Consider the following 27,691-nt stretch of genomic DNA (forward strand, 5'->3'; position numbering starts at 1 on the left):
TTTTTGTAATAATTTATTAATTTCGTTTCTTGTACAATAAAACTTATTATAAAATATACATTTGATTTATTTAACTAGGTTTATATTAAAAAATATCATCAGATTAAAAAATACGACTTACAATTAAAAATATAAACTATAAAATAGAAGCAATTTAGTTGGTTTAGTTTGTTTTGGGATTACACATTGCAACATGTTAACTCTATAATAAATATATAGATAAATTGTGCTATAAGGCAGCGAACGGTGTCTTTTTGTTTATAAAGATTATCTTGTATTCTTGTTTCAAAATATGTAAACTTTTTAGGTTTTAAGTACTCTAGGTAACATACAATAAGATGTCTTAAAAGGCATTACTGTGTAGAGTTTTTCCCCATTAGCAGAAACCTGAAGCGTTTTTTGAGTAGTATAGTGTACATTTTCATGTCAGTGGTTTTGTGTTATATTGCATTATGACAGTTAGATAGTAAAGCATTTTATGCGCTATTTTGTTAAATATTCGATAAACTCAATACCGATTTTTTTGATTATTACATTATAAATAAGAAATAGAATACAACCAATAAGTCTTTTAATAGAAGCCAATAAACATGAACCCATTAAATAGGTCAATAGGATAGAGCCGAGGATGCTCGTGAACCAACTTTAAAATCTTTGTACAAAGAAAAAACTGAGATCTGTAAAAATATAAGACAATTATTAAATTCTACTTGAGTAGCTATATTTGAACTTACTTTATCTTTTAACTGTTGACATAACTGTAGACCGGCTGACAGCATAAACAGAACCTCATTAAGCCAATTTATGGAAGCCTAAATGAAGCAAATCAAATATAGTAATCACACTCATAAAGATATATTAATGAAGAATTTCCTTACCTCAGCCTGGCACGAATCAAAGCGCATTGTCCCATGAATATTTGTAAGCTGATATACGGCAATAATTAATTTATGTGATTGTAAATAAAAACTAATAGCTAAATCTTCCGATAAATTCGGTGTCAGAGATTTCTGTGCAAATTAAAATAAAGTGAATTAAAATTAATCAATAATAATAGCTAAACAGAAATGCTTTGGGAGTACCCACCATATTGCGCCCCTTAATTAATTCATCTATGGGTTTCTTTTTTGGTATGACGAGCGATAAGCGGCCCCTCTGCAACGCCTCCAATATATTGCCAACAACATGCATTACTTCGTCGGATGTTCTGTTGTTATTGTTTGGATGATACGTTTATTTGTTGGGGTTTTCATGGTTAATTGCAAGCGGCAAGAGATACGAGAAAAAGAAAAGAAATGTATTATCGATAAGAGAGATTTGTTTACATTTTCTTCAATTTTTATGTGTGGGCTAATTAAAAAGGATTACCAATTGGATTTTTTGTATTTAATTGAAAACAATGTAGATATGCGTAGAACAGACATTTGTTGCATTGAATGATAAACAATGTTAAGCATAAATATAGAAATTGTTCAATTGTTATATTTAAGAACTTGCTAAAATCTAACATTTTTAAATTTTAGGTATGTACTTTTTCCTCCATAAAAAGTTACAAAATTTTATGTATGTCTTATGCCAGACTATGAAAATTTTCATTAACATGAAAATGAGTTTATAGGCAAGAGGTGTGAAGAGTGTGAAACTGTGCACACAAGGTTCTGTAATCTGACATTATTCTTTGTGTTTAAGTTCGTAACTCTCAAACCAATGTAAGGCAATCAAAATATAAAAATTTCCATTTGATTTCATTGTGTGGATGTCAATGAAATTTTAGAAGAAAATGACAAAGAGTTTTCAATGAAAATTTTCATAGTCTGGCATAAGACTTAGAGAACACAAACAATAGAAACTAAAAACTTTAATCAGTAAAATTTTGCTCAAGTACAAGATTGACAGCTTAGATATGCATTTAACACGTTCGCGGACGTGAATGCTATTGCATTCATTTGCAAATTCAATTTTTTGTCATTTACTTCTACACAATCGTACGTTTTTGCGATTAAAGTACATAGTACTATTAATTTTATCAATATCCATAATCTATATATATAAAAAAGGATGATGTTAGTTACTACGCTTATAACTCAGGAACGGCTGAACAGATTTTGACAATTCGCACCAATTCGGAATGGTCTCATGGCAGAAAAGGATAAAACCTAAAAAAATCGCGAAAATTTGCAAAAATTTTGCAAAAATATTTTTTCATGAAAGTAAATTTTTCCACAAATTTCTATCGAGATTCGCGTTTGGATTATACCTTGACACTTATTTGGACAGTTTTTGGCGAAAATTGTATATGCACCAACTGTGAGGGTCCATTGTGCGACTCTGTTTTGTCAATTTTTGAAAGTTTTATCGAATTTTTTATTCGCAATCAAATCGATTTTCATTTATTTTCAAGCGTTTTTTTAGGAAATTAACAGCGAAAAATGGTTGAAAGGAGAGGGCTTAGTTTAGAGTTTGTAAAGGTTAGTGGAGGTTTCGGTCAGATGCCGATTGAAAAGATGAAGATGATAACGCCGAAAGTGGTTTCCACAGTTTTGAGGAAAAAAGTACAAATCCACAAAATTGGTGGGTTATTTGAAAAATCAAGAGCTCCGAGAAAATTTCATTGGAACTGAGGTTGTGGGATATATGTATACTTTTAAACTGTAAGTAAAAACATCTTCCAAAGACCAACTTCCGATTTATGCCGATAAAATTTACGCTGTACCAGATATATATTGTACCGCACTGAAAAGGTATATGAATTCAATCAGTTTAGTTCCCGCAGAGCTGGAAGGCAATTACAAATGACCAAATACATACATATGTACATTGGTACTGTTGATACACTGTATGTATGTACATCGAAAAAGGATGATATTCAAAATTGGAAAGAAAAAAAACAAGAAATCGGTGGTACTGTAGATTTTTTTGGTCTAATTATCTGACAAATATTCTTTATCGGGCGACATAAATAGGTAAATACTTATTAAACGTTAAAAAGTTTGTGATATTAATTTGACTATGTTATTTACTTCGAAATTAAATATAGTAATCGACAACAATCACGTGTCAGTGTGACAAGACTTCAAGCATCCTAAACACACAGAGAACGGCAACTAATAGAATAGCTCTGCTAACAAGGATCAATGTACCAAGTACTGAATAGTACAGTCTCAGTCAAAATTCAATTTCCGCATTTGTCCGTGTTACCAGAGCCATTGCATCTAATTCCGAACTTGCAATGCAAGCAGAATTCGGGAGATCACGTTAAACAGAGAAGTCAGGAAAAAAGCTGACGAAGGTGGTTACTTGATAACGATCGGATCTTTCTGCTCAAAATAGGTTAATTGATTAAAACGCAAATTTAAATAAGCACTATATTCAGCATTAAATTCAAATTCCTACGATCGCATTCCTTCCTACGAATTCAATTACTTGAATGAAATATCGTGTTCAGTGGTGAAAACAAGAATTGTAGAAAACCATCGATTATGAAACGAATAGGGCGTTATGATATTATTTTGCTTCAACTATGCTACCGAATATTTTTATTTAAATCGCAAAATGTGTTATTTGCTTAAAAAAATATATCTTTGTCCCGATTTATAGAGAGAGAGTCGAAGAAAACACAAAACACTTTGCCTCTCAGTACCTTCTATCTTCGTCAAACTGACAATTGTCGAAAGTACATTTATCTAATGCAGCGTCAGGCGATTAGGCGCCCGTGTGCGCTCATTTAACGTTGCTCTCTCCACACACACAATTCAACCCATTGAAAAAGCATGCACTCACACAATGACACCCCGTAAATTATGCAAAAGAAAAGTATGGTGCCTGACGCTGATCTAATGTACATCTGCTTCAAAGATCATCCTAAACAGTTCAAAACAAAGAAATATTTGCCACTGAACAAGGTGATAGCAATAATAGTATTATAGGTTTGAATCAAAGCCATCAAGTTCTGTACCTAACAAACTGCGAGACGAAGTTCGCCGGGTCTCCTAGTATAATAAATAAAAAATTGTAATAGGACTAATAATTATTTAATAAATACAAAAAAACTAACTTCAGAAAAAATTGGGTGTCCGCGAACGTGTTAATATACTATACATTATCGATCTTGTCTATAAAGTAGTAACTGGGGAAGAAGAATTAAATGACCCAAGGAGTTTTGTATTGAAAAAGTCATATCTAGCGAAGCCCCACAAATCCAACTAATATGCTACGATCGTTTCGCTAGTAGTTATTCAGCTCATCAGACATATCAGTAGTGGGATTCTGTAGCTTTTTTGCCGTTACCGACAAAAATCGGTAAAATTAAAACGCAAAATTATGAATGAAAAGTTTAAATAAAAGTTGACATCACTTGGAGTTAGCGACTACTTTATGTTGGTCGGTAACTTATCGAAAATTTTCGTTAATTATCGAAATTATAATTTTGGCAATTCTCTCCTTATCTAGTTACAGAATCGCACTACAGATGTGATTGGCTAGAAAAAGATCGTCTGTTTTAACCTCTATTTATAAGAAAATTTTTGCAAATTTACAGATATGAAGTAGTTTTGATGTTTTTTTTTCTATCATAACCAACCTGGTGTCTGTCTTTCTAGAATTATTCATTTATGTTTTCTAAAACGATTCGTTATGGAGACTAAGCAAGATGAACAAACATTTCAGACATATAAACTACAAGTATACAATTTGTGCTGTTTCGATTTCAACGTCAAATAATAATAGATTTTGCTTCGATTTATGTCGTTAAACATGTCGGTGAATAAATAATGCAATAAAGGAAGCCAATTGATATACCAGTAATAATTGTCAACATCAACAGGTAAAGTAAAACTTGCGCCGGCTTTGAAGTCCGAATTAGTTTAACAGCTTTATAGCAAAAGCTAACCAGTATTGGAGTGATAAGTACAGATATTTCAACAGCAAATTAAGTCAATGAAGGCAGCGGGTTCTTACGTACCGGATTGACCCGAAACCAAAAGTGTTTCGGCCAGCGGCTGCCAAACCAGCATTATATGCTGCTACAACAACATGAAGGCAATAATTCAAATAGGCCTGAATTGTTCTCGAATCCACTTACAAGATACAGAAGCGTCTCCCGCAGGAAATTCTTAACAGAAATATTAAACTCTTCTTGTCATCATTCTTAAGGCCATGAACACTGAAAAATATACCAGACAGTCCACTGTCGATCAAATGAAACATTTATTTGACAACATTCCTTCATCCTATTTAATATTTTCTGCAACCAATCAAATATTGCTATATATGAAGATGTGATAGATATGAAGAAATGCGTCTCATTTCAACAGTCCCAATTTATAACGAAAAAACTCCAACTAGATATTAAAAAAACTATTCTACACGAACATGAAGACCATTTTTATCGGTAAGTCCAAATGGTCTTTTGCACATAATACGTCACGACTTATAGAGAAGATTTCCATATCCGAAATACTAGGAAAACATTTTACTGAGGTGTTAAGATGATATTGTATTGCTTGTGATACGAACTCACTCAGTGTACAAGGCGGATGTGCTATTGTAAGAAATTCAATCGGATGGTATTAGTGTGTAATAACCGTAATAAAACACTGTGCAACATTTTTAAGGTGATCTTGTGCAAACACTTCGAACTGAGGATTTTTTGAAAGCACAGACCCAAACGACAAGAAACCCTAGTTGGGTTTTGTTGTGTCAGATCCAGCTCGGATTTTATGGCCCCATCTAAACATGGCTAAATATTGAGTTTTTAAAGAAATTCGGGGCTATATCTCTGAAACCAATGCGAATCTTCTTCTGACCTCTGAAGCAAATTTGTAGATAACGACAAGAATAAAATATTTGGAGAAATAATGAACTCGAAAAACAACATTTATTACCCCAAATTTCAAAATATATGCAAAAATTCCATAATTTTTATACATTTCGCACCGTATCTCCAAAACCGTTAATATCTTCTGAATATTTTCTTTTGGAAAAATATTCCCTGGAATGTAATGCACAACTCTTCAGAACATGTAATTGTTGTAAAATGCCTCTACGACGTTGTTTTCAGTACATTTTTCAACGACGATTAATTAAAAATGTCAATAATGTAGTGAAATCTGAAATGCGTGAATAAACTGTTGGTGTGAACTGTGTTTGAAATATGTGTTGTAAAAGAAATGATGCAAAATACCGCTGAAACAACATGAAGTAAGCATTTTAGAGTTTCAGAATGTTTTAAAGAATTGTTGAGAACTTTATTTGGAATGTTTTTGCAGAAGGGTACTTGGTTCAACTCCCAATAGTTTAGCCGATACTGACCAGAATTTCAGCAATTATGTAAAATTTTCTATATTTTATAGATTTTGATGCCCTAGATGGAGTTTTTCTTATGTGGTTTCTTCAAGAGATAAGTTCTCCTAGTTTAGGGCTACAATATTGCTAAAGATAGCAAGGCCAAATTCCTATTCGTTTCTGAGATAAAGGCCTGATAAATGCAAAAAAGTGAAGATGTAGCCCGGTTTAGATGAGGCCATAAAATCCGAACTGGATCTGACAGGACAAAACCCAACTAGGGTTTTTGTAGTCTAAATATGTACTTTCAAAAAATCCATGCTAGAAGTTATTTCCATTTTCAGTGTTGCATAGTGATATCTGGCATCAATTTAGAATTGAATCAACCAGTGAATGAACTCTACTAATATTCAGTACGTCAACTGTCATTTTAATTTATTTGACATTAAATAAACTAATATTTGATATAATCACGAGAAATAATAATCAATCAATTGGCGGCATATTAATTTAGACGTGTATATAAAAGCAAACAAAAAAGATTAACGAAATATGAAATATTTAACATTTTTAATTAAAATACACAATAAATTGAACGCAACTGTAGCCATTAAATTTGTGGGTCGATAGAATTGTACGGTCGTATACATACACATGTGAGACGTATGTATGAATAATATTATTTATTGTTGTGTATCCATTTCATCGTCTAAATTTGATGAAGTAATATAATTAATTGAAATCAGGTCTGTAGAGACGTAGTAGAACAATTTCATTCTATACATACGATCACAAGTTGATCTGTTTAATAACGCGGATTTTTGAATTAGGGTCGTTACAAATTAAGTTATTGTTTGTTTATTTTTCAACAGGATAACTTGACTGAATCTAGAAATAGCAAGTTAAACTGATTCGTTACAAAACAACCAAATTCTAAAAATATCTTTATAGGCAATCTGCAATTACTGTAGATGTCAACTCTCATCTGTTCAACAAATTAATGAAAAACGCCATGTGCATAATGATGCATTAATTTTATCTCTCGTTGCCCCACAATTTCTCACTTGTAAGACATCTGGTATGGCACAAATTTCAGTGTTCCACATTTCTTTCTTACGTACAGAAGAAGAAGCGTTTTATACGATAAAACAAAAATGTACCCTATACCACGAACTCTCTATGAGTAATGTAATGGTTTCTTTCTTGTTCTTGTCGCTTATCACATAAATTTGTATAAATAAATATTTATTGAGGGTATGAGGGATTAGAATTGAATCTACATATAAAAATAAATACACTTTGTCAAGTAAATGTTGTCGAACCGAGAAAATTAACATTATGCCTGTCCGTGTACTCTATAATTTGTAATAATTATTACAAATGTTGCTAAAACTGACAGTTGTATAAAGAAAAAGTTGCTGAAACATGTCTTTCAGTAACATTTAGTAAGTACAAGGACATACCTAATATTTCCTATTCATTTTTGAATAATGACAAAGGAATACGGACTTTTCTTGAAACAATGCGAAATATGGTATATTTTTCCAAGCAGATTTCTTTATTATACCCTCAGATTTTAGGCTATATAACGGTTTTAGACCACAATTATGTTTGGACAAAATTCGTTTCAGACAATTTGGAGTCAATTTAGCCTTTAGCCATTTCCGTCCGTCTGTCTGGCTGGTGCGCATGATAACTCTCGAACGGATCAACCTATTCGAACCAAATTTTGGGTACAGTAATATTTTGTCCAAACTTAGTTTAAGTTCGAAGATGGGCCATATCGGTCCACTTCTTCAGATACCTCTGTAAAATGGTGTGAACGATAAATCTCGAAGGGATCAATCGATTTGGTCCAAACTTTGCACATCGTATTATTCCTTCCAGATATAGATCGGGTTCGAATATGGACTATATGGGTCGGTCCACTCCTTCGGGTACCTCCCACACATCCCACGCATCGCATCTTCCAACCTTAGTTCAACGTAATTTAATATTTCGAGTCCTTTATGAAGAAGTTTGGTCAGTGGCAGAGGGTATATCTCCGCCAAAACAGTTGACTGATACTATCTTACTTGTTTCATTTCAACTTATTAAACCTGTTATACTATAATACATTTTTAATAATTGATGATAGTTCATGCCCTAAGAAATTTATAATTTTCAGATAGTACCGGTTTTATGACAATTCCTAGTCTAGTCGATAAACTTTGTTGGTTGATCTCCATAAACAATACGAGTATGCCATGATTTACTAATATTTACATGAGACAGGGAGATTTTGGTTGCTTTATTTAAGATTAAAGACATTCTCCAAATATGTTTTCCCAAATTTGTATTTTTTTCTGTAAAAAGCTCAAATATGATCACCATAAGCTTTAAAAAAACACCCATATTGCTAAGGATAGAATAATACTGATAATTAAATTCCTAGACCCATACCGCGGAAACTATGGACCTCGCTATGCTCGTATGCTATCTAACAGGTCTATATAATGTACTTCATAAGCTTTACTGTTATACCCACAATATCTTCGACATATAAAAGATATAAGAAAATTCATTTTCGAAACCTTAGAGATATATTTTTATATGAACCGGACATATACAAGTTTTAGATGTCGTGGTCAGGGGGACGAGACCTACCTGTGGTATACATTTCGTCACGATTCGACAGTAGTGGGTAAACTCATCATTTATATACACCCAAATATTGTCGTAAACAAGGCGATCAAAATGGTTTTGCAAAAAATCACACATTTTCACTACCTTTCGTAGTAATTTTTCAATATCAAATTTCTTGTTTCGAACACATTTTCTTGACAAACTGTATGTAGGTATATGGACTTTAGCGGTTTTTACTTACTTAAAATGATACGACTCATCGACGTCATCAATGTGATTAATGGCTTGTTGTAAATGGTTCGCCGCATCCTGGACTTGTTGCAATTTCCAAGGTGAGTCCTGTGTAATGGAGGTTCGTTGAATTTGATGAGGTGATTTGGATAATTTAAAACTAATGTCCTACAAAGAGACAAAAAAAAAATACATATGTACTACATATCAGCTAGAACATTAATATGCACAGCCTCTAAGAGATAACCACTAACCGCTTGTGTAATGGTATCCCCCGTCAGAGTGAGTATGGCCTTCAATTGATCTGGTGGTTGAACAGATAAAATGAATTTTTCAGTCTTCTTTCCCTCATTTTCATACAATGGAACAGGAAACCGATGGGCACATTCCTATCAAGATACACAAAGAAAACAAAATAATAACATGATAGCAACAACAACTATAACATACCTCACAACAATAGTTGTTTAATAATGGTAATTGTAATGCTATATTAATCATAATAGTCTTTCTTTCTTCTCAACGACGCACTACTTGGTGAGATAACAATAACAAAAGCATGAAACCAAAGAAAAAACCCAGGCAATAGGTGATAGGTGACAGACAAAAAGAAAGACGGGTGAACGCACGGACGGACGGACGGACAAAAAACAACTTAGCAGCATAACAACAGAGATAGATTTTCAGTTGCCACTTACTATGAGAATAAATTTCAATTTCTTGAGTAGCTGGTGCACCTCTTCCCTCAACACCCATTCGAACTCTTTTTGCTGTAATTCACAAAAATATTAATAAAAAATGCATATGCTTTCAATTAAAATTGATATTCTTCACCTACCAGATTAAATTCTTCTTGTTTCTCTGCTTCCATGGCTGGTTGCTGTTTGTAGCCACAATCCTCCTCGTCATTTGATGGTAGTGAATGAGTCTGTTGAAATAAATATATTAGAATAAACTAACACACCAAAAAGTATTTAAAATTAATTAAATTATTTAATGTTATTGTATTAAGAATCTTTAATTTAATTTCTGTACATTTTCCTTCTGTTTGATGTTGCGAGCGCCGATCCACATCATGACCGTTTTAAACCCAATCAAAGAAACTACGAAACTGATGAATGAGAAAATAAGAAATTTTGACGTTTTGTTTTATTGTTTAGAAGGAAGAATAGGGAAAGAATGAAAAATTTCTCTCTTTACGAATGAGCGGGAATGGAAGAATTTGAGAATTCTTCCATGAAAAGAGTTGCCAACTTGTTGTCAGATGCAGTTAATGCTATCACTGCGATTTAAAATTAATATTCTGATTTATATATTATATACATCAATTTTTAAAATTTAATAATTTCAGACTCTTTGTTTGCAAAATATGTAGGTTTAAATTAAAAAAAAAATAACAATCAAACCTGTTGAACAGCTGATATAACGATAGCTTCCGGCAAGGGCGCCAAATGACGTTGATGCTTTCGCCTGGCATACGGCGAAAATGACCAGTTTGTGCTAAAAAAGAAAAAAATCATTACAAAAATTAAAACAAATGTAGAAAAATAGTACGTTTACATATACGAAATCGAGTAGATTTCTGCTGTCAATTCGTTTGTGTATACGTTAAATGATAACTCTCTAACTCATTTTTTAGTTACCGACAAAAATCGGTAAAATTTAAATGCAAAATTATGAATGAAAAGTTCAAATAAAAGTTGAAAAGACTCTTGCTATCGGTAGAACATTACGACCGCTTTTTATTCGTCGCCAACTTACCGAAAACACCGGTAATGGCTACATCACACCATATGCTTTTTCACATGTATGTTGTCACTTTGGGTATAGTGGTATACAGACCAGCTGATGTCATACATGTGAAAAAGCATATGGTGTGATATAGCCATAACTACTGAAATTATAAGCATTTTAATTTTATCGACAATTGTCGGTAACTCAAAAAATGAGTTACATAATTCCACTATTGAAATTCATTGGATTTTATTTGACGTTTAACACTGTATTCGTCCCGGTCCACTCTAGACTGATTTCATTGAAAAAAATTCATGAAATTATGCGTTTCTATATCGAGTTCCATAGTAGAGTAAAATCATTAAAAATGTCATTACACCATTTTCAGATGTATTTCGAATTATTTTATTCGTTATTCGAGAATTCTGTTTGTATTTCGTAACATATCATTTGTAATTCGAGAATTCCATTTGTAATTCGAATTATTCCACTTGTAGTTCGAATTATTCCATGTGTAATTCGAATTATTCCATTTGTAATTAAATTATTTTATATGTAATTTGAATTATTCTACTCGTAATTCTAATTATTTCATTTGTAATTCGAATTATTCCACTCATAATTTGAATTATTTTATTTGAAATTCGAATTATACCATTTGTAATTCGAATCATTTTAATTGTAATTCGAAAAAGCCAGATATATGTAAAATCAATACAAAAATTATTTTCTATTTTTTGTTTCGACTTAGAAATAAAATGATTCGAATTACAAATGGTATAATTCGAATTTCAAACAAAAGAATTCGAATTTCTTATTCGAAACAAAAAAAAAAAACTAGAAAATAATTGTTTGTATTGGTTTTATATCTGTTTTTTCGAATTACAATTAAAATGATTCGAATTACAAATGGTATAATTCGAAATTCAAATAAAATAATTCGAATTACAAATGAAATGTTGTGGATTTCTCAAATGTAAACGTTATAGAAGACTTCAACGAATTTTAAGTACAAATTAATAGCCATATTACAACAAAAATAACATTGTTATCAATAGGTCTGTTTTACAAAAAGCTGTTCGATAACAAACATGTTCAATAAAAGAGAAATGAGAAGTAGTTGCAAGTACTTTTTACTTGTAAAGTTAGTCCCGGTCCACACTAGCGTGAATTTCATAAAAAAATTTCATGAAATTAGGTGTTCCTTAATCGAATTCCCCACTACAGCAATTTTATGATTTAATTTCATATCAAAATTTCAGTGAAATTACTGTAGTGTGGCCCGGGACTTATCGAACAGGCCTAATATTTCTTTGCCTGTAAGCATGGTACAAATACACAGGTAGCCGCATCGGCAATTGTTGGCAACATAAGATGTCAAAATTTGACATCAATTCAATGCAGTTGACACATTATGTTACCATCAGCTGGCATGATAATGCTACCTGTATTATTGTACCATGCCTGTAAGTATGTCCCGGTCCACACTAGAATGATTTCATTGAAAAAATTGCATGAAATTATGTGTCTCTAGATCGACCTCCATAGTAGAGTAAAATCATAAAATCGCTGTAGTGGGGAATTCGTTTTAAGAACACCTAATTTCATGAAACTTTTTAATGAAATTCACGTTAGTGTGGACCGGGACTATCAGACGCCGGCAACCATGTTACTATTTTTTACATGCTCAAATTTGTCGAGTAAAAAGTTTTTAAAGAGAGCGCCATTCAGCGCCATTATTGTTTAAAGAGAAGTGAACATTTTACAACTTTTTTGTGTACGGGAACGCTTTTTCGGGTAAAATGTGTAAAAGTCGTAAAAGTTGTAAAAACTTTTTAGTTCTGGAACACAGCTTTTATTGTATAGGAGACTCTTTTCTTTTCATCACCTCAGACGCAAAAGATATCTTGAAAATAAGGGTAAATGTAAATGTAGCATAATTTAAGAATTATTCAAGCATCAATTATCAGTGAGTTATTATAATGTTCCATTTCGAAGTGATTGAAAATGAGTCTTATCGAGCGCCAATCTTGAATTTCTTGAATTATTGAGAAAAAGTGTCCCAATGTCATCCTTGCAACGCCTAGAAATAAAACTTCAACGACCAAATGCAATCTTTGAGTCTTGGCTAGAGAAATGGTTACTGGAAGCAGAACGAAAAGATAGCCGTTCGAAATACAAATTACGTGAAGCTTTGGAAGCTTTAAAAATGTATCCTTTGCCATTAGCTTCGGGTCGGGAATGTGCTATTTTAAGGGGATTTGGTTCCACCCTTTGTAATCTGATTGATGAGGAGATGCGCCAACAACGGGAGAAAGCCCAAACCATCAATCTTAATAGCAGCCTGTACGAGCAAGATATAAAGGAGGTAGTTGAAACTGTGAAAAAGAGTAAAACTAAAACAGTGCCAGCTAAGGAGAAACCAACTAAACTTACGAAGAAACAACAAAAAGCCTTAGAGGAAGAAGAGGAGCGTGTAAAACAAGTTACCATGAGTCCAGGATGTTTCCGTATTGTGCTTATTGTAGACACTCAAGAAACTAATGGTAAAAACAAAAAGACGTTGGATCAAACTCGAGGTTACTTGGAGTCTTTGCATGTTGAGTATGAAGTACGTCGCCTTACAGTAGGCGATTTTCTGTGGATTGCTCGCGATAGTGAAGGCAACGAATTAGTCCTTCCCTATATTGTGGAACGCAAACGAATGGATGATTTGGCTTCTAGTATACGTGATGGCCGTTTTCGTGAACAAAAACATCGTTTAAAACATAGCGGAATTCAGCATGTAATTTATTTGGTTGAAGATTATGGTGACAATGAGCATATTGGCCTGCCACTGGAAAATCTTAAGCAGGCCCTCAGTAATACCCTTATACACAGTCAATTTTGCATAAAGAGAACAGAGAATCATCGACGGTCCATGATGTATCTTCAAGGTATGTCACAAATGTTAATACGTGTCTACAAAGACAAGGTCCTTTTGAGTTGTGATAAAGAGGATATTCAACCACACAAGCCAACACAGAGAATGATCGGTTTACTAAAGTTTAAATCACTCTATGAAGATTCCGCACGAAATGCTCTTTTGACAGTGCGTGAAGTTTTTGTACAACAACTGCTGCAACTACATTCCCTGTCACTGGAAAAAGCTATGGCAATCGTTGAAGTATATCCCACACCTCGCTGCCTAATAGATGCTTATGAAAATTGTATTACAGCGGACGAAGCAAAAAATCTCTTGACAAATATACGATATGGGCAATTGGAAAGGCCTGTGGGCGAAAAAATTAGTCAAACAATTTATGATTTTTATCGAAGTGAATTTTAAATTAAATGTTTAACTGTTATGGATCCAAAAAGTGAATGAAATAAAAAGAAGAAATAAGAAATCAACAAAGGAAAGATGTTGCACGTAAGTTTAAAATTTATTGATTATAAAATATGATTGTTTAAAACAAACTGAAAATAAACAAAATGATAATGAAAACATATTTAGATTAAAAAGCCGTGCACAATGAAAATAAGAACACGACGATGACAAGCCTTATTGGAAAGTTCATAGGTACAGTTAGTCAACTTAATTATTGCAAAACCAAAATTATTCCAAAATTGTAAATAAGTCATCATTTTATTGGTATAAATATCAATATGCTTGTCTCCGTACTCGCTAATTTGTAATAATTATAACTAATGTTTCTAAAACTGGCAGTTGTATTAAGAAAAAGTTGCTGAATAATGTGTTTCAGCAACATTTAGTAAGTACAAGGACAGACCTATTATTAATATTTTTGTTAACAGTTTAATTCTTAAACATGTTTATTAATAAAATAGGAAAATAGCTAAATTTCACTAAACATTTTCTTAAAATTAACAAAAATCAAAACAACTCATTATTTGCACCGTCAACCAAAGAATTGCAAAATTCACAACTTTTAAGTCTTACACGGTATTTTTCGAAAATTTGGTTCTAATATTTCGTATATCCACATTGGGCACCAATAACAGCTTGTAAACGTCTCTGAATTTAATAAGTTTCGGAATGTCGATTTTATTTAGTCTCTCCTTTTGTGGGCGACCTATACCCGAATTTTTTCTTCATGTGTACCCATGAATTGTCGATGGTGTTAATTTTAAGACTTTGGACTGAGGTATCAATGACTTTGGTGCAGTTGTACAACAACCAAGTCCTACATAAATAAGATTTATGCTTAGGGTCGTTGTCTTCGCAGTACTTATATTGCAATTTGTTTGAATTTTCAGGGTCGACCGGACCAAAATTCTTGGCGCTGTTGGTTAAATTATATTTTAAAATATCTAAACCTTCTCTGTCATTGTTTACTCCAAAATCTGGATGTTACCAACGTCACTGCTTGGTATACAACCATAACTGACAGTTTTCCGAACTTTACGGTATGTGTTAAATTTTTGTTTTCCATGGATGTAAGGGGTTTCGCAATGCTTTTTGAGGTCCATCGTATAGTACAACATGATTTTAGTCTCAACGGAAAATATAACTTCATCCCAATACTAAAGATGGCGTGAAAAGTTGTGTGTAACAAGTCTGAATAGTTTCTATATATTGTGCTGGGAGGGCAATGGTTTTTACCTAGTCACTCGGGATGAAGGCTTGTCATTCTGTAGCACTTTTCTGACTATTCCATGTGGCACACTTACTCCAAAATCTTGTTTAACTAAAAAAAACAATTTTCTTGAGCTACTTTGGGGTCTTTCGTTAATTTCTTTAATCATTCTCCTGTGGTAAGTACCTTTGGCCTGCCATGTAACGTCTTTATTTTGAACCTGACTTCTCTCTCGGTGCGGTATATGATGTTGTATACAGTTCTCAGCTTATGAGAACTTTTTCTGAATATGCTGCCTATGTTACACACACAATAATTAAATTATGATCAAAAATTATGGATCTCTACATGTCCACATACCATAAAAGTAATAAAAATCATTAATTGCAAAAAATCGCGGGGAAAATCCCACGATTTTGTTCCACATTCATTCATTTTGTAATTCTTTAGTTGACATCATAAAAATCAGGTACCTATACTTTTTGCCCGTTGTTTTTGTTATATGCGACCGATTTCTCCATTTATTGACTTGATGTTGTCATTAACAGGTAAATCAACAGATATGTACAAAAACCCCAACATTATTGAAAGAATATCTAGTAGTAATTCCTAATTAAAAATCTAAATTATTAAAAAATTCATCGTTTGCAATAATTTAGTTGACTAACTGTATATGCTCATTCGGATAGCTTAAACCGACACAAAGACTTGAATAAGGGGTTCCGTAAACCAACGTTGACAAAATTAGATGAAACCATTTTATGTCATCTAAACGTTAAAACTATGTTTGTGCAACACTTTTATGGGTCTATCTTGTATTGCCACTAAACTTGAGTTGCGTTGTCAGTTGTCTGCGCGACTGAGACGAAATGTTGTACCATGAATGTCAACTCAACTGGGCGGTCGATAAACATGTTATCGATCAGTGTTTTTTCAAACTTGTGACCTCTATTCGCCAAAAAAAAAAAAAAAACACACACATTTTAAAAATAATTGCGCTTTGGATAACTCTTTTGTGTATTCTGGACAATATTTTAATACTTTGGCTGAGTTTTCGAGCAAATTTGGAAAACAACCCAAGATTGGAATATAACCTGCCCATTGAATCTTCGGATCGTCAAGTTTTATTTGCTGTCCCAAAAAATGATAAGTTCGGTGGAATTATTTTTTGATGATTAAGAAAGTGTACAGGACATTGCATCTATTAGAAGAAATTTGAGGGACAAGTCGAATCCATTGGAATTGCCATGTGCACTGTAAGCTGATGATCATGTGGAAAGATCTGTATTTGTCACCAAATTCACTGTATTTGTCACTCTGTCACTCTTCAGGTGTTCGTGTTGAAGGTTCATGGCTGTTTAAACTGTCCGAAATGGACCTCCACGCTTCATCCGCTGTGGCTTTGGTTTCACCAAAACTCCCGAACTCCTCGGGCTAAGTTTGGATTTACACTCAGTTTATCAATTAATATTTCGAACTGCTGCTTGGTCGTTATTTTCACCATATTGATACACAAAATTAATTAATGATGCAAAGAATCAATAATTGTTAACAAAATGTTTATTTTTCCTTCTATTTTACTTCTTGTTTCTTCGAAAATGTTCACTGCAACTGAAAATTTGTGGTTGCTGAAAAACAGCCGCTTCGTCAACTGAGATTCGCAACTTCAGTTGAGAGTTGCCATACGTGGATCAATTTTGACAACTGGTAACGCCACTCAACGATAATTGTTATCGATGATCGACCCCTTAAAAAATAGTATTTTAAATCTTGCACAAATTTTAAATCTTACACAAAATCGAGAATCAGGAACGCCAAGGACACGTATAATCCATTTCCAATACTCGGAAATTTATTCATATATTTAAATAGATTTGTTTAATAACAAAATGTGTGCCCCCGTGGTGCAATGGTACGCACACCCGCCTTACATGCTAAAGGTCGTGGGTTTGATTCCCCGGTCAGGCAACATCAAATTATCAACGGTGGGAAAATACCCCTCTGTAATGTAGGCGAAATTTCCTAAGTATTTCAGCCATGTAAAACTTCACTACAAGTTGTGTCTTAAGACACTCCGTTCGGACTCGGCGACAAACAGTAGGTCCCATATCATTGACCTAATATGAATCGGGGGCACTTACTGATATGAGAGAAGTGTCCCTTGTCCCGTCTGGGAGGTTTGTGGAACAATTACATATAGTACAAAAATTATAAAATTCTTAAAACAATCTTTATATATAACATCCAAAGTTTAAGACAATTTTAAAAGATAGTACCATTCAAAGAAAGCTTTATGCTTTAGGAAAAACGCTTTAAACGTTGCTAATATACGGGAGATATTTTGATATTTGTAGAAAGGAGAGCACATTGGTTACTCCCCTGATAAAACACAACGAAAAAATGAGAGCTGACACAACACAACTGGTGGATATCAAAATACAGGAAGCACAATAGAAAATTTGCCACAATTAATGACACTTCAGCAGTAATTTTGAAATAAAAGAGAAGATACATTTGACCAACAGACGCCTCTTTGGGCTACGTTAGAGATTTATAAACAAAGGCCGACTTCCGTATTGTCAGTTGCTTTGTATTCGTGCATGAAACTAGGGGTTCTTAAATCGATTTCCCCACTACTGCAATTCCATAAAATTACTCTGGTATGGAACTCGATTTAAAAACCCTTAGTTTTATGCACGAATACAAAGCAACTGACAATCCGGAAGTCAGCCAAAAGCAGCTCTCAGCAAACAATAACTGTCCACATGACACTGATACTAGTCAGGCTAATGTATGGATAAGAAAATATTTGTTGTGTGGGTCAATCACCATTAATCCTAAATATCGCCGTCGTGTGAACCTCGATGTGTACCGGCTATATAATGACATTGACATGTTAATCATATCGATTTATAACGATTATGTTGGTTAGGTCATGTCATAGGTATGGATGAAGATGTTCCCACTGGACGGAAATATGTTTCGGTTGAAAATAGACTTTTTTTAAAAATCTAAAAAGGGGTTACATTATATTAAACCCACACCATAACTTAAATAACGAAATAAATAGAAATGTAGTAATTTTGATCCGCAGTTTTCTATTTTGGCAACATAATTCTATTTCATTGATTTGTAACATTTTTTTCCAATAAGTAATTGGATTCAATACCCAAAAATCGTTGTTTCACAACTGCTGTTAACAAGAAGCAGATTGTTCAGTATACCTACACACATATGAATTATATGTGTGTTCATATGGAAGTCCATCATGAATTCAGAACAATGCGGTTATTTCCAGTCCATATTATCCAGAACCAACCTCGAAATTTAAAATACATAAGAACTTTTTTGAACGATCATCAAAATAAGTACTTGCATTTTTGTGAATAATAAATATGTGTAACCTTTATTATTTTTTATTTATTTATTTAACAATAATGCGCAGCCTTGCCAATTAAGGGCTGTAAACTACAGGTCGATAGTATAACTATTACAATTCGTCCTAATAAGACAACAATAAATAAAGATTATTTCTTAATCTTTATGCATATAAAACCAATAAGCCAATGTTACATGTATTCACATTAGCTTCCTAACACAGCCTTCTTATAAACATATGAAACAATGCACAGCGGCCAGTTTTTCGAAAAAACATGGCTAAAAACTCTAAAAATTAATGGATTTTGACCTAATCTTGGGTAAATGTGTTTTTTTGTCGCTGATTTCATTAATCAGATTATCCAACCCTTATGCGGGCCATTAAAGGCTTATTTTAGGTAACTTTTTTAAATATGGTCTTATAAGACAAAATATTCTACAAAATTAGTCGCCTAAAATGTTATCTAATCTAAACTCCAAAAATATGTAAAATAGGACACTAAAATAGGGTGGGAGGTTTCCACCATTTCTTGGGATCCTTGCACTTTAGGTATATGGTGTATTTGGCAAATTTACTGAGATTTTCGATCCAACACAAAGCCAAAAATTGTAGCCAAGACAATAATTAAGAACTCTTTAGTACATAGCACAAGCATTGGAACGCTCCGTCAGGCAGTTATGGTCCCGAGAATGTGCACATTTTTTGGAAAATATCGATAAATTACACTGTGCTACAAAATTTGACTCAAAGTCAGTGGGTGGAAATTTCCTTTTGGAGATGAAAGCCCTTGGTGAGTGTACTAAGAACGCAAAAGGAAATTTTCAGGATAGGTCAAGTTTCTGAGATATGGTTTGGCCAAAATATCCTTGAAAATAATTTCAAGTCAAAATCCGGGGGCTCGATTTTCACCGTAGACATATGGTCTAGTGGACTTTTTTGCTCAGTACAATCCCAAGAAGCAGAAACTCCAGGCGCCCACTATCACTTTTTTCCTTCCTTTTTCAAAAATCTTTAAAAAGTATCCTTTTAAATGTGGTCGTATCAACTCAAATTGTTGTCATAAAATTTTACTATAAGTCTCAGAATACGTCTAAACTCTAAATTTTACCAGAATGTCATGAAGTGACCCTATACTATATTCTTATATTCCAAATCAACGAAAATCTGTATATATCTGCAAGACAAAGTATTACATAAAACTTCAGTGGAAGTTTGTGGCAGCAGATGTAAATTAAAATTGGTAAAAAGGCACGCATATTTAAGAATAGTTTAATTAAATTGCAGGACTCAGAACTATTTTGCTAATTTACCGTGATTGATTACGAATATATTCAACATCAATTATTAAAAAACCCACACTTTATTTTTGGCACTGAACATTGTAAAGACGTTTCATACACCTCTCATTACAATTGCCAAAAGGAAATATTTATGGGTCTATCTTGTATTGCCACTAAACTTGAGTTGCGTTGTCAGTTGTCTGCGCGACTGAGACGAAATGTTGTACCATTAATGTCAACTCAACTGGGTGGTCGATAAACATGTTATCGATCAGTGTTTTTTCAAACTTGTGACCTCTATTCGCCAAAAAAAAAAAAAAAAAAACATTTTAAAAATAATTGCGCTTTGGATAACTCTTTTGTGTATTCTGGACAATATTTTAATATTTTGGCTGAGTTTTCGAGCAAATTTGGAAAACAACCCTAGATTGGAATGTAACCTGCCCATTGAATCTTCGGATCGTCAAGTTTTATTTGCTGTCCCAAAAAGTGATAAGTTCGGTGGAATTATTTTTTGATGATGAAGAAAATGTACAGGACATTGCATCTATTAGAAGAAATTTGAGGGACAAGTCGAATCCATTGGAATTGCCATCTGCACTGTAAGCTGATGATCATGTGGAAAGATCTGTATAATCAGTAAATTATTTCAGGTTTAAGGCGTATTTTGGATTGCCAAAGGATGCCGTAGTTTACGTTGTGGAAACGTTAAAGGATGACTTCAAAGAAAGTTACAGATCAACAGGAATACCCCCACTTTTAAAAGTGTGCGCAGCGTTGCGATTCTTGGAGGACGGAAGTTTCCAAAAGTCCCATGGCAATGATTTCAACAATTGCATGGCTCAATCTACATTATCGAGAGTATTGAAGGAAGTTGTCCACTTGATAGAGGACAAATTGTGCCAAAATTGGATCGTTTCGAAGTTGACAAAGGAGGAAAAAAGGCAAAATAAAAACCATTTTTATTCAAAAACGAAATTCCCTGGTGTAGTTGGCTATATAGATGGAGGATGTTCGTCATTTGTACTTAAACTGAACCTACTGTATTTGTCACCAAATTCATTTGCAAAAGATTTGCTGCTGTCCGCTCCAAAGGCGATAAATTCACTTATTGTGATGGACCACCACCAGTGTCGTTGAAGTTTATTTTGAGGCATTTTCTTTTTTAACTTTCAGGTGTTCGTGTTGCAGGTTCATGGCTGTTTAAACTGTCCGAAATGGACCTCCACGCTTCATCCGCTGTGGCTTTGGTTTCACTAAAACTCCCGAACTCCTCGGGCTAAGTTTGGATTTTCACTCAGTTTATCAATTTATATTTCGAACTGCTGCTTTGTCGTTATTTTCACCATATTGGTACACAAAATTAATTAATGATGCAAAGAATCAATAATTGTTAACAAAATGTTTATTTTTCCTTCTATTTTACTTCTTGTTTCTTCGAAAATGTTCACTGCAACTGAAAATTGGTGGTTGCTGAAAAACAGCCGCTTCGTCAACTGAGATTCGCAACTTCAGTTGAGAGTTGCCATACGTGGATCAATTTTGACAACTAGCAACGCCACTCAACGATAATTGTTATCGATGATCGACCCCTTAAAAACTGTTAATTTTGGATATATAATTTTTTAATACCCGACTAAAATGTGAGAAATGCAGCGGACTCTTTTGAACAAAATTTAAAAGTATTATGACCGTGTATTATATTTTTATTTAATGAAAAGTATTTAGTATAAATTCATAATTGTTTTTCTATTCTTGGCCAGTTTTTTTTTTTTGAGGAAGCTGGCCACTGTGTAATGCGATGGCTTTGTTTTTCATACGCTTCACTTCACTTGAAAATAAAATAATGCTGAGCCATGGAGTTCTTTGTTTTGTTTTTAGGTCAACCAAACAGCTGCTTCCCAAAAATTCGATTAAAAATCCAAAGAAAATAGTTTAATGATAAGACTTTAATATGGTATTCTCCGTTATCTCATGCAGCAAAATAATTCTGACAACTTGTATTGTCTCTAACTAAACCTCAACAACTTCTGGCCAGTGTCTATATGTACATACATACATATATTCGATGTTTTGCTTTGTTTTTATCTTTACTTAGAAATGACTAATAACGCTTTAAAGTTTCGTTGAAGCGTGGTTAGTCAGTTGGGAGATATTTGTGGTTATTCAAGGTTTTTCTTGTATTAATACGAAATGGTATTAATCAATACAAATGGATAAAAAGTCAGATAACAGATAGACAAGAGTTGAATGACTGTTCCATTCGCAAAGGTTTTGTTTATGGTCAAGCAAATCAATGAATCACAGTGGGCGATGAATACGAATAGATATCGTTGTTGTGACATTTCTTAAAAGTTTTTGTTTCCGATTTTAAGATATCACTAAGTGTTCTCGAGTAGCATGTCATTGTGTAGGACCGACCACTTGTACAATCATTCCACTTTTCATCAGATATTTGTTATCGTACATATTTTGTTTATTATATGAATTATTGATAAATCTATTTGCATTGCTTTCGATTCAATGTTATTTAAATATACACACAATACATACGTTATAATATCATGTTCTATTTAAATTTTATGATTAATCGTGTTAATAAATAACGTCTATAGATTTTTAGATTCTAATAAATATTTAAACATGTATTATAAATCTGTTATTAAGCCCCTATGATTTATGGTCTGCTGAAGGGAATTTGTCACTTTCTTCGCACCAAACTTTAATAATTTTGTTTATTTGTAAAGAGATTAGAAAAATTATGTTCTATGTACTTTCAAGATACATTTGCAATCTTTGTTCATAACGTACGTTCTATTTTGATTAGAACATTGAACTGAACTTGTTTTCCATTATAAATCAATAATTTATGTCTAAATATGATTTCAATGGTTTTTTGATTATTGAAATCTTGAAACGTATTAAGATTTACAGGACACAGTGGTCTCTGAGTTGATAGAAAAGGAGTTCTGCTTCTAAATTGATATAACGCAGTAGGTCACAGCCAAACTGAACCACTACAATAAATCCACTAGTGTAATTTTGTTGCGGATTTAGCAGGTCCAGTTTTGATTGATTGATCCTGCTACAGGTGTTAAATGTCATTTCAGAAAGAAAAAGATACTTTGTAAATCATGTTTGTCGCTTTATTGAAGTTAGGTGACCGAAAATATTTTGGCCAAAGAACTGCCCATATACAAACTGTCAGCAAGTTTGCGATTTATTTCAAAATTAGAATGCAGTGTATTCTCATATTGTTCCATTCTTTTCAGATTTGTACAAAATATGTTTTCAAGGAATTGCTATATAATTCATACGAGTTGTTATACCAATTTTACTATAATCAAACGATACTCTACGAAATATTAAGAATTTACATTTCTATGTAAGTAAGTTGTAAATTCTTGATAACGGTACGTTACACATGTACAATTAACGTGAACCTTGATTTAATTAATTAAATTATCATATGACTCTCGGTGTATATTATTTCCAAAGCTGTTTTCACATTTAACGAGCTATAACTTGATTGTACTAAATCATCTTTGCCTTGCAATTTTCCAAAGCTTTTTTCACATTTAACGAGCTATAACTTGATTGTACTAAATCATCATTGCCTTGCAATATTTCATAAAATTCAGATTTTCGCCCTGGGCCTGGAAAAGAATAAGGGATAAGATGGGAGACAGTCAGCAGAACTTTTCAAAACAAAGCGAAATCATCAAATATTTAGGGAAATCTGGCCAGAGGAACGTACATATATCCAATGGTTATCTACCATGTCCATTGTATAAGAAAGGAGATAAGGCTGTTTGGGCCCACAATATAAGCATAAGAAGCCAGCCTACCTACTAGGGATACGCAGTGAAATGCAATAATCGGTTTTTCGATTATACGGTTTTCGTGAAAAACTTGAAACTCGATTTTCGGTTAGTCGATTATTTGAGAGTGTACTAAAAGTCGACTTTCGATTATTCGTTAACCGCCGAAAACCGATTATAATCGAATATATAATCGACCATTTTCGTTGATGCGGTCCGTGATGTAAATATGTATAAAAAAGTACCGTCCATTACTCGTTTTTAGCACAAACTACGACTAATATTCGACTACAAATAATTATAGACTACGACTAATGGTCAACGAATAATAGTTCACTCGGTCTTTCGAAAGTCGATTAAGAATAATCGATTATCCGGTTTTCGGACAGTCAATAGTCAACTACGACTTTTAAGCTGAGTACACATTTCCAGTTTTGAATGACAGCTTTGTTGGTGCTTGCTAGTGTGGCCGTTCATTTTTGTCATTCATCATGCAACCACAAAATGTTTTGTGGTTGCTGGACGTTTGGACAGTTGTCGATAACTGCGAAATATCGACATTCAAAACTGACAATGTGTACTGCTCTTTAGAAATTTTGCGGCTAATAATCGATTAACCGAAATCGATTTTACGTATCCCTACTACCTACCCATCACATATAAGCTGCTCTCGAACATAATGTTTGAACAACTAAATCCTTTCGTTATCGCATTAATCGGGTCATACTACCAACGTTCACAGAAAATCATTTCGGTGGTCTATTGGACCAAACATGACTTTTTGGAAGCAACTTGTACCGCCCCCCTGTGCATGTCCATCGTTTTCTTACCACATTTACCCTATGCTAAATTTTCAGTCCACCTATTCGTTGACTTCGGTAGCTCAATATGATTAAAAGTGTTCCAAGTCATGTTCGAGTTTTGCATTAGCCGACACAAAATAAGCCGTTAAAATAGATAAGGTCTCCTCCGAGCATTTGATATCGAATGAGAATTCTCCATAGGTTCCATAAAGGAAAAAAGCGAAAATATCAATTCTTGAAACAAAATGGATGTCCATAATTTTATTTTGCCATTTAGTAGACTTTTTCATTTCAAAAATCACATCCTAACCTACTTTCTGTTGAAAAATACAGTTGAACCTCGATTATCCGTGAATCGATTATCCGGGAACCTCCATTATCCGTGATAGAAAAGAAATATTGAACTTTTTGCATTTCTTCGTTATAAACCTCATTACCAGGGAGTAAAAAAACACTTTCCAATTAATTGGATTAACCAAACAAAAGGTAAACAAACGAAAAATGGAAATTCTCCCGTATTACACAATTTGTGTATTTATGGTATCACAAACCCCATGGGACAAAATCAATTCATATGAATCTGATGATGATATTATGTATCCTTCTAAAACTTGGGGGATTACCGTAACAAATTTAATAAAAATTGCAGATTTTCATATTATTTTACAATATTATGCAATTTTTACCTAATAATATGTTCAAAAACTCCATAAAAGCATTATCCATTATCCGGGAAAATCGATTATCCGTAATGCCTCCGGTCGCGACCATCACGGATAATCGAGGTCCGACTGTAGTACATAGCAGTATACAAAACACTCTATTAAAGCTAGCCCCAAAAAATGGCCGATCCACATATATTTTTGTGAGCTCGTGAAGTTCCTAATAGACATGTCTTTAAATGATGGAATTTAAGAAATATTCTAAAATTTAAATCAAAATTTCGGTTTTAACGACAAATCGGACAAAAAATTATAAAAATCCAACTACTATAATTTCATAAAATTACTCTAGTATGGAACTCGATTTAAGAACCCCTAGTTTCATGCACGAATACAAAGCAACTGACAATACGGAAGTCGGCCTAACTCTGCCGTCTGTCTAGGACATAAAATAAACCAGTAAAGATTTCTTTTCTATTTTTGAAAGTGTGTAGGAAAATATTGTTTTTTGTCACAAACCATATTAATATACATTTCAAAATCGTACTGGAAAATTTTATAATAAAAGTAAAACATTAAAAACAAAATATCTTTCACTGTGCTTTAATTCTTTTATATTGCTGCATATTTTCAGGCTTTCACTTTCCAAAAATAAATCATTGCCACTGAATATGTCAAAACAAATTATTATTATCAAAGACAAATAATCTCTATTTTATCAGTTTGCAATAACAACAATAATGCGCTAAAGGCAAATTTATGACAAAAATGTATGCGAAGAAAAAGAGTTTAGTTTTTTTTTCGTAAAATAAAAATAAAATAAACAAACTACATTTGACTGAGTGTATTAACATAATCTTATTATGCTGTATTATTTTCAGCTGCATTGCTTATTAATTTACACCAAAACAATGTTTAACATATTTTTACTTTGTTTCTTTTGTTTATTTGTTTGTTTTTTTCTTTCAATGTATAAATTGAGAATTTTTGTTGTAGCGTTGTTTTTTTTTTGTATTTCAGCTGGATTTAATTGGTTTTTTGAACTTTTTACTGATGTTTTAATTGAAAAGGGTGTATTTAAAACATTTCTAAACAACAAAAATTAAAAAGAACAAACGAACACACACACACCTGCTTCTTTGAGGCATTTTTGCTGATATTGCTTGGTTTGTATAGTAGAACGTGTTAAATTCCAAATTCACTGTTATAAGTTAAACAATAACGAAACAACTCAACCGACCGATCGACCGTTTCTTCTGTAAATACGTTCACAAACACATTTACACACACCCGCGTAATTGTAGTAATTATAGAATTTTAACAAAATTAACTTCGACTTTAAATATTTTATTTCGGGTTAAGTCCAAAACAAAAACACGACCATCTAACAATGCCACTTTTTGTTCTCGGTGCACCAACCAACCATTTGTATGGCTGGTTCAAATAACAACTAAATGAAAAATAAGCTTTTCAATAAGATTCACCCGAAAATAAGGTTCGCACAGCAGGCAGCGCGCGCTTCATAAACGTAGTTAACACACAAAAACAATTGAACCGTCAACGCAGCGCCAAAGCATTGTAAAGCCCCAACGGTAAACAAAAATCCAGGCGAACAAACAAACATAAGCGTCTGACTGACTGAACGAATCCACGATAATAAATTAAACTAACTATCGCCGAAAAATAACTGAAAACTTAGTACAAACGTTAGCAAAATTTGCCGCGCTATCAAAAGACTTTCCGAGCCTGTGAGCTATAGATCCGGAGTCGTAACTTTAGTAAGCACCACCAGCACCAACAAAACACCCAGGTAGATTGTCAGTGGCAGGTAGTCAATCAACGACTGACTGGCTGGTCTTAACGAAATTAAATGATAAGAAAGAATTTATTATTAGTATTGATGAAGGCATGTCTGTATGTCGGTTCCGTACTTACGTGCTAACTTAATAAAAAATAAATTAAATTTGTTTCTTCCTATCTCGCTCTCTCACTCGTCAACAGTGTATTTGGAGTACTGGAGAGTACAAATGTTCTTGCTAACGTTCTTTGCTTCATTTCAATTCCAGTCGTTGGAATCGTCGTTTGTTTGCTTATCATTTGACCAAATATTTTGTTTGTGTTCAAATTTAATTGGAGTTACGACGATACTGTAGCATTTTTTGGTGATGGCTAGACAATGAAATGCGCATGACCAACGGGAATCTGTGTTTGTATCTTTTATGTTATGTTTGTGATTTTGCGCATTCAGAATTTTGTTTAATATTTTGGTTTAGTCTCTTAATCAAATATGGATT

At 33.2% G+C, this 27,691-nt stretch overlaps 2 protein-coding genes across 3 annotated transcripts; one reads left to right on the forward strand and one right to left on the reverse strand.

Moving 5' to 3' along the window:
* rogdi (rogdi atypical leucine zipper) lies at positions 1-27,237 on the reverse strand. 2 transcript variants are annotated; one of them, XM_073983206.1, is made up of 11 exons: positions 27,104-27,237; positions 26,529-26,847; positions 10,545-10,638; positions 9,977-10,066; positions 9,837-9,908; positions 9,393-9,527; positions 9,149-9,306; positions 1,087-1,207; positions 879-1,010; positions 735-812; positions 1-677 (listed from the first exon to the last, which is right to left on the reverse strand). In XM_073983206.1, exons 2-11 carry the CDS (start codon positions 26,543-26,545, stop codon positions 609-611), a joined length of 966 nt encoding a protein of 321 aa, XP_073839307.1. In that variant the 5' UTR covers positions 26,546-26,847; positions 27,104-27,237; the 3' UTR covers positions 1-608. The 2 variants fall into 2 exon arrangements, with proteins under 2 accessions (XP_073839307.1, XP_073839308.1); XM_073983207.1 differs by lacking the exons at positions 10,545-10,638; positions 26,529-26,847; positions 27,104-27,237 and adding an exon at positions 10,174-10,482.
* Positions 12,825-14,269, forward strand: mus81 (mus81 structure-specific endonuclease subunit). Its single transcript, XM_073983204.1, has one exon. The coding sequence runs from the start codon at positions 12,938-12,940 to the stop codon at positions 14,198-14,200; it is 1,263 nt and encodes a 420-aa protein (XP_073839305.1). The 5' UTR covers positions 12,825-12,937; the 3' UTR covers positions 14,201-14,269.
* Positions 27,238-27,691: the final 454 nt, after the last annotated feature.

This window comes from Musca autumnalis, unplaced genomic scaffold, assembly GCF_047663935.1.
Source record: "Musca autumnalis isolate F117 unplaced genomic scaffold, ASM4766393v1 scaffold_4, whole genome shotgun sequence".
NCBI classification, from domain to species: domain Eukaryota; kingdom Metazoa; phylum Arthropoda; class Insecta; order Diptera; family Muscidae; genus Musca; species Musca autumnalis.

What these genes read in the sequence shown, in the direction of transcription:
- rogdi (XM_073983206.1), bottom strand. An exon ending in GGGATACCATTACACAAGCG is followed by an intron (nt 9,307 to 9,392) that starts GTTAGTGGTTAT and finishes GTCTCTTTGTAG; the next exon opens with GACATTAGTTTTAAATTATC. An exon ending in TAATTAAGGGGCGCAATATG is followed by an intron (nt 1,011 to 1,086) that starts GTGGGTACTCCC and finishes TAATTTGCACAG; the next exon opens with AAATCTCTGACACCGAATTT.
- mus81 (XM_073983204.1), top strand. Translation starts at nt 12,938, where the DNA reads ATGTCATCCTTGCAACGCCTAGAAATAAAACTTCAACGACCAAATGCA.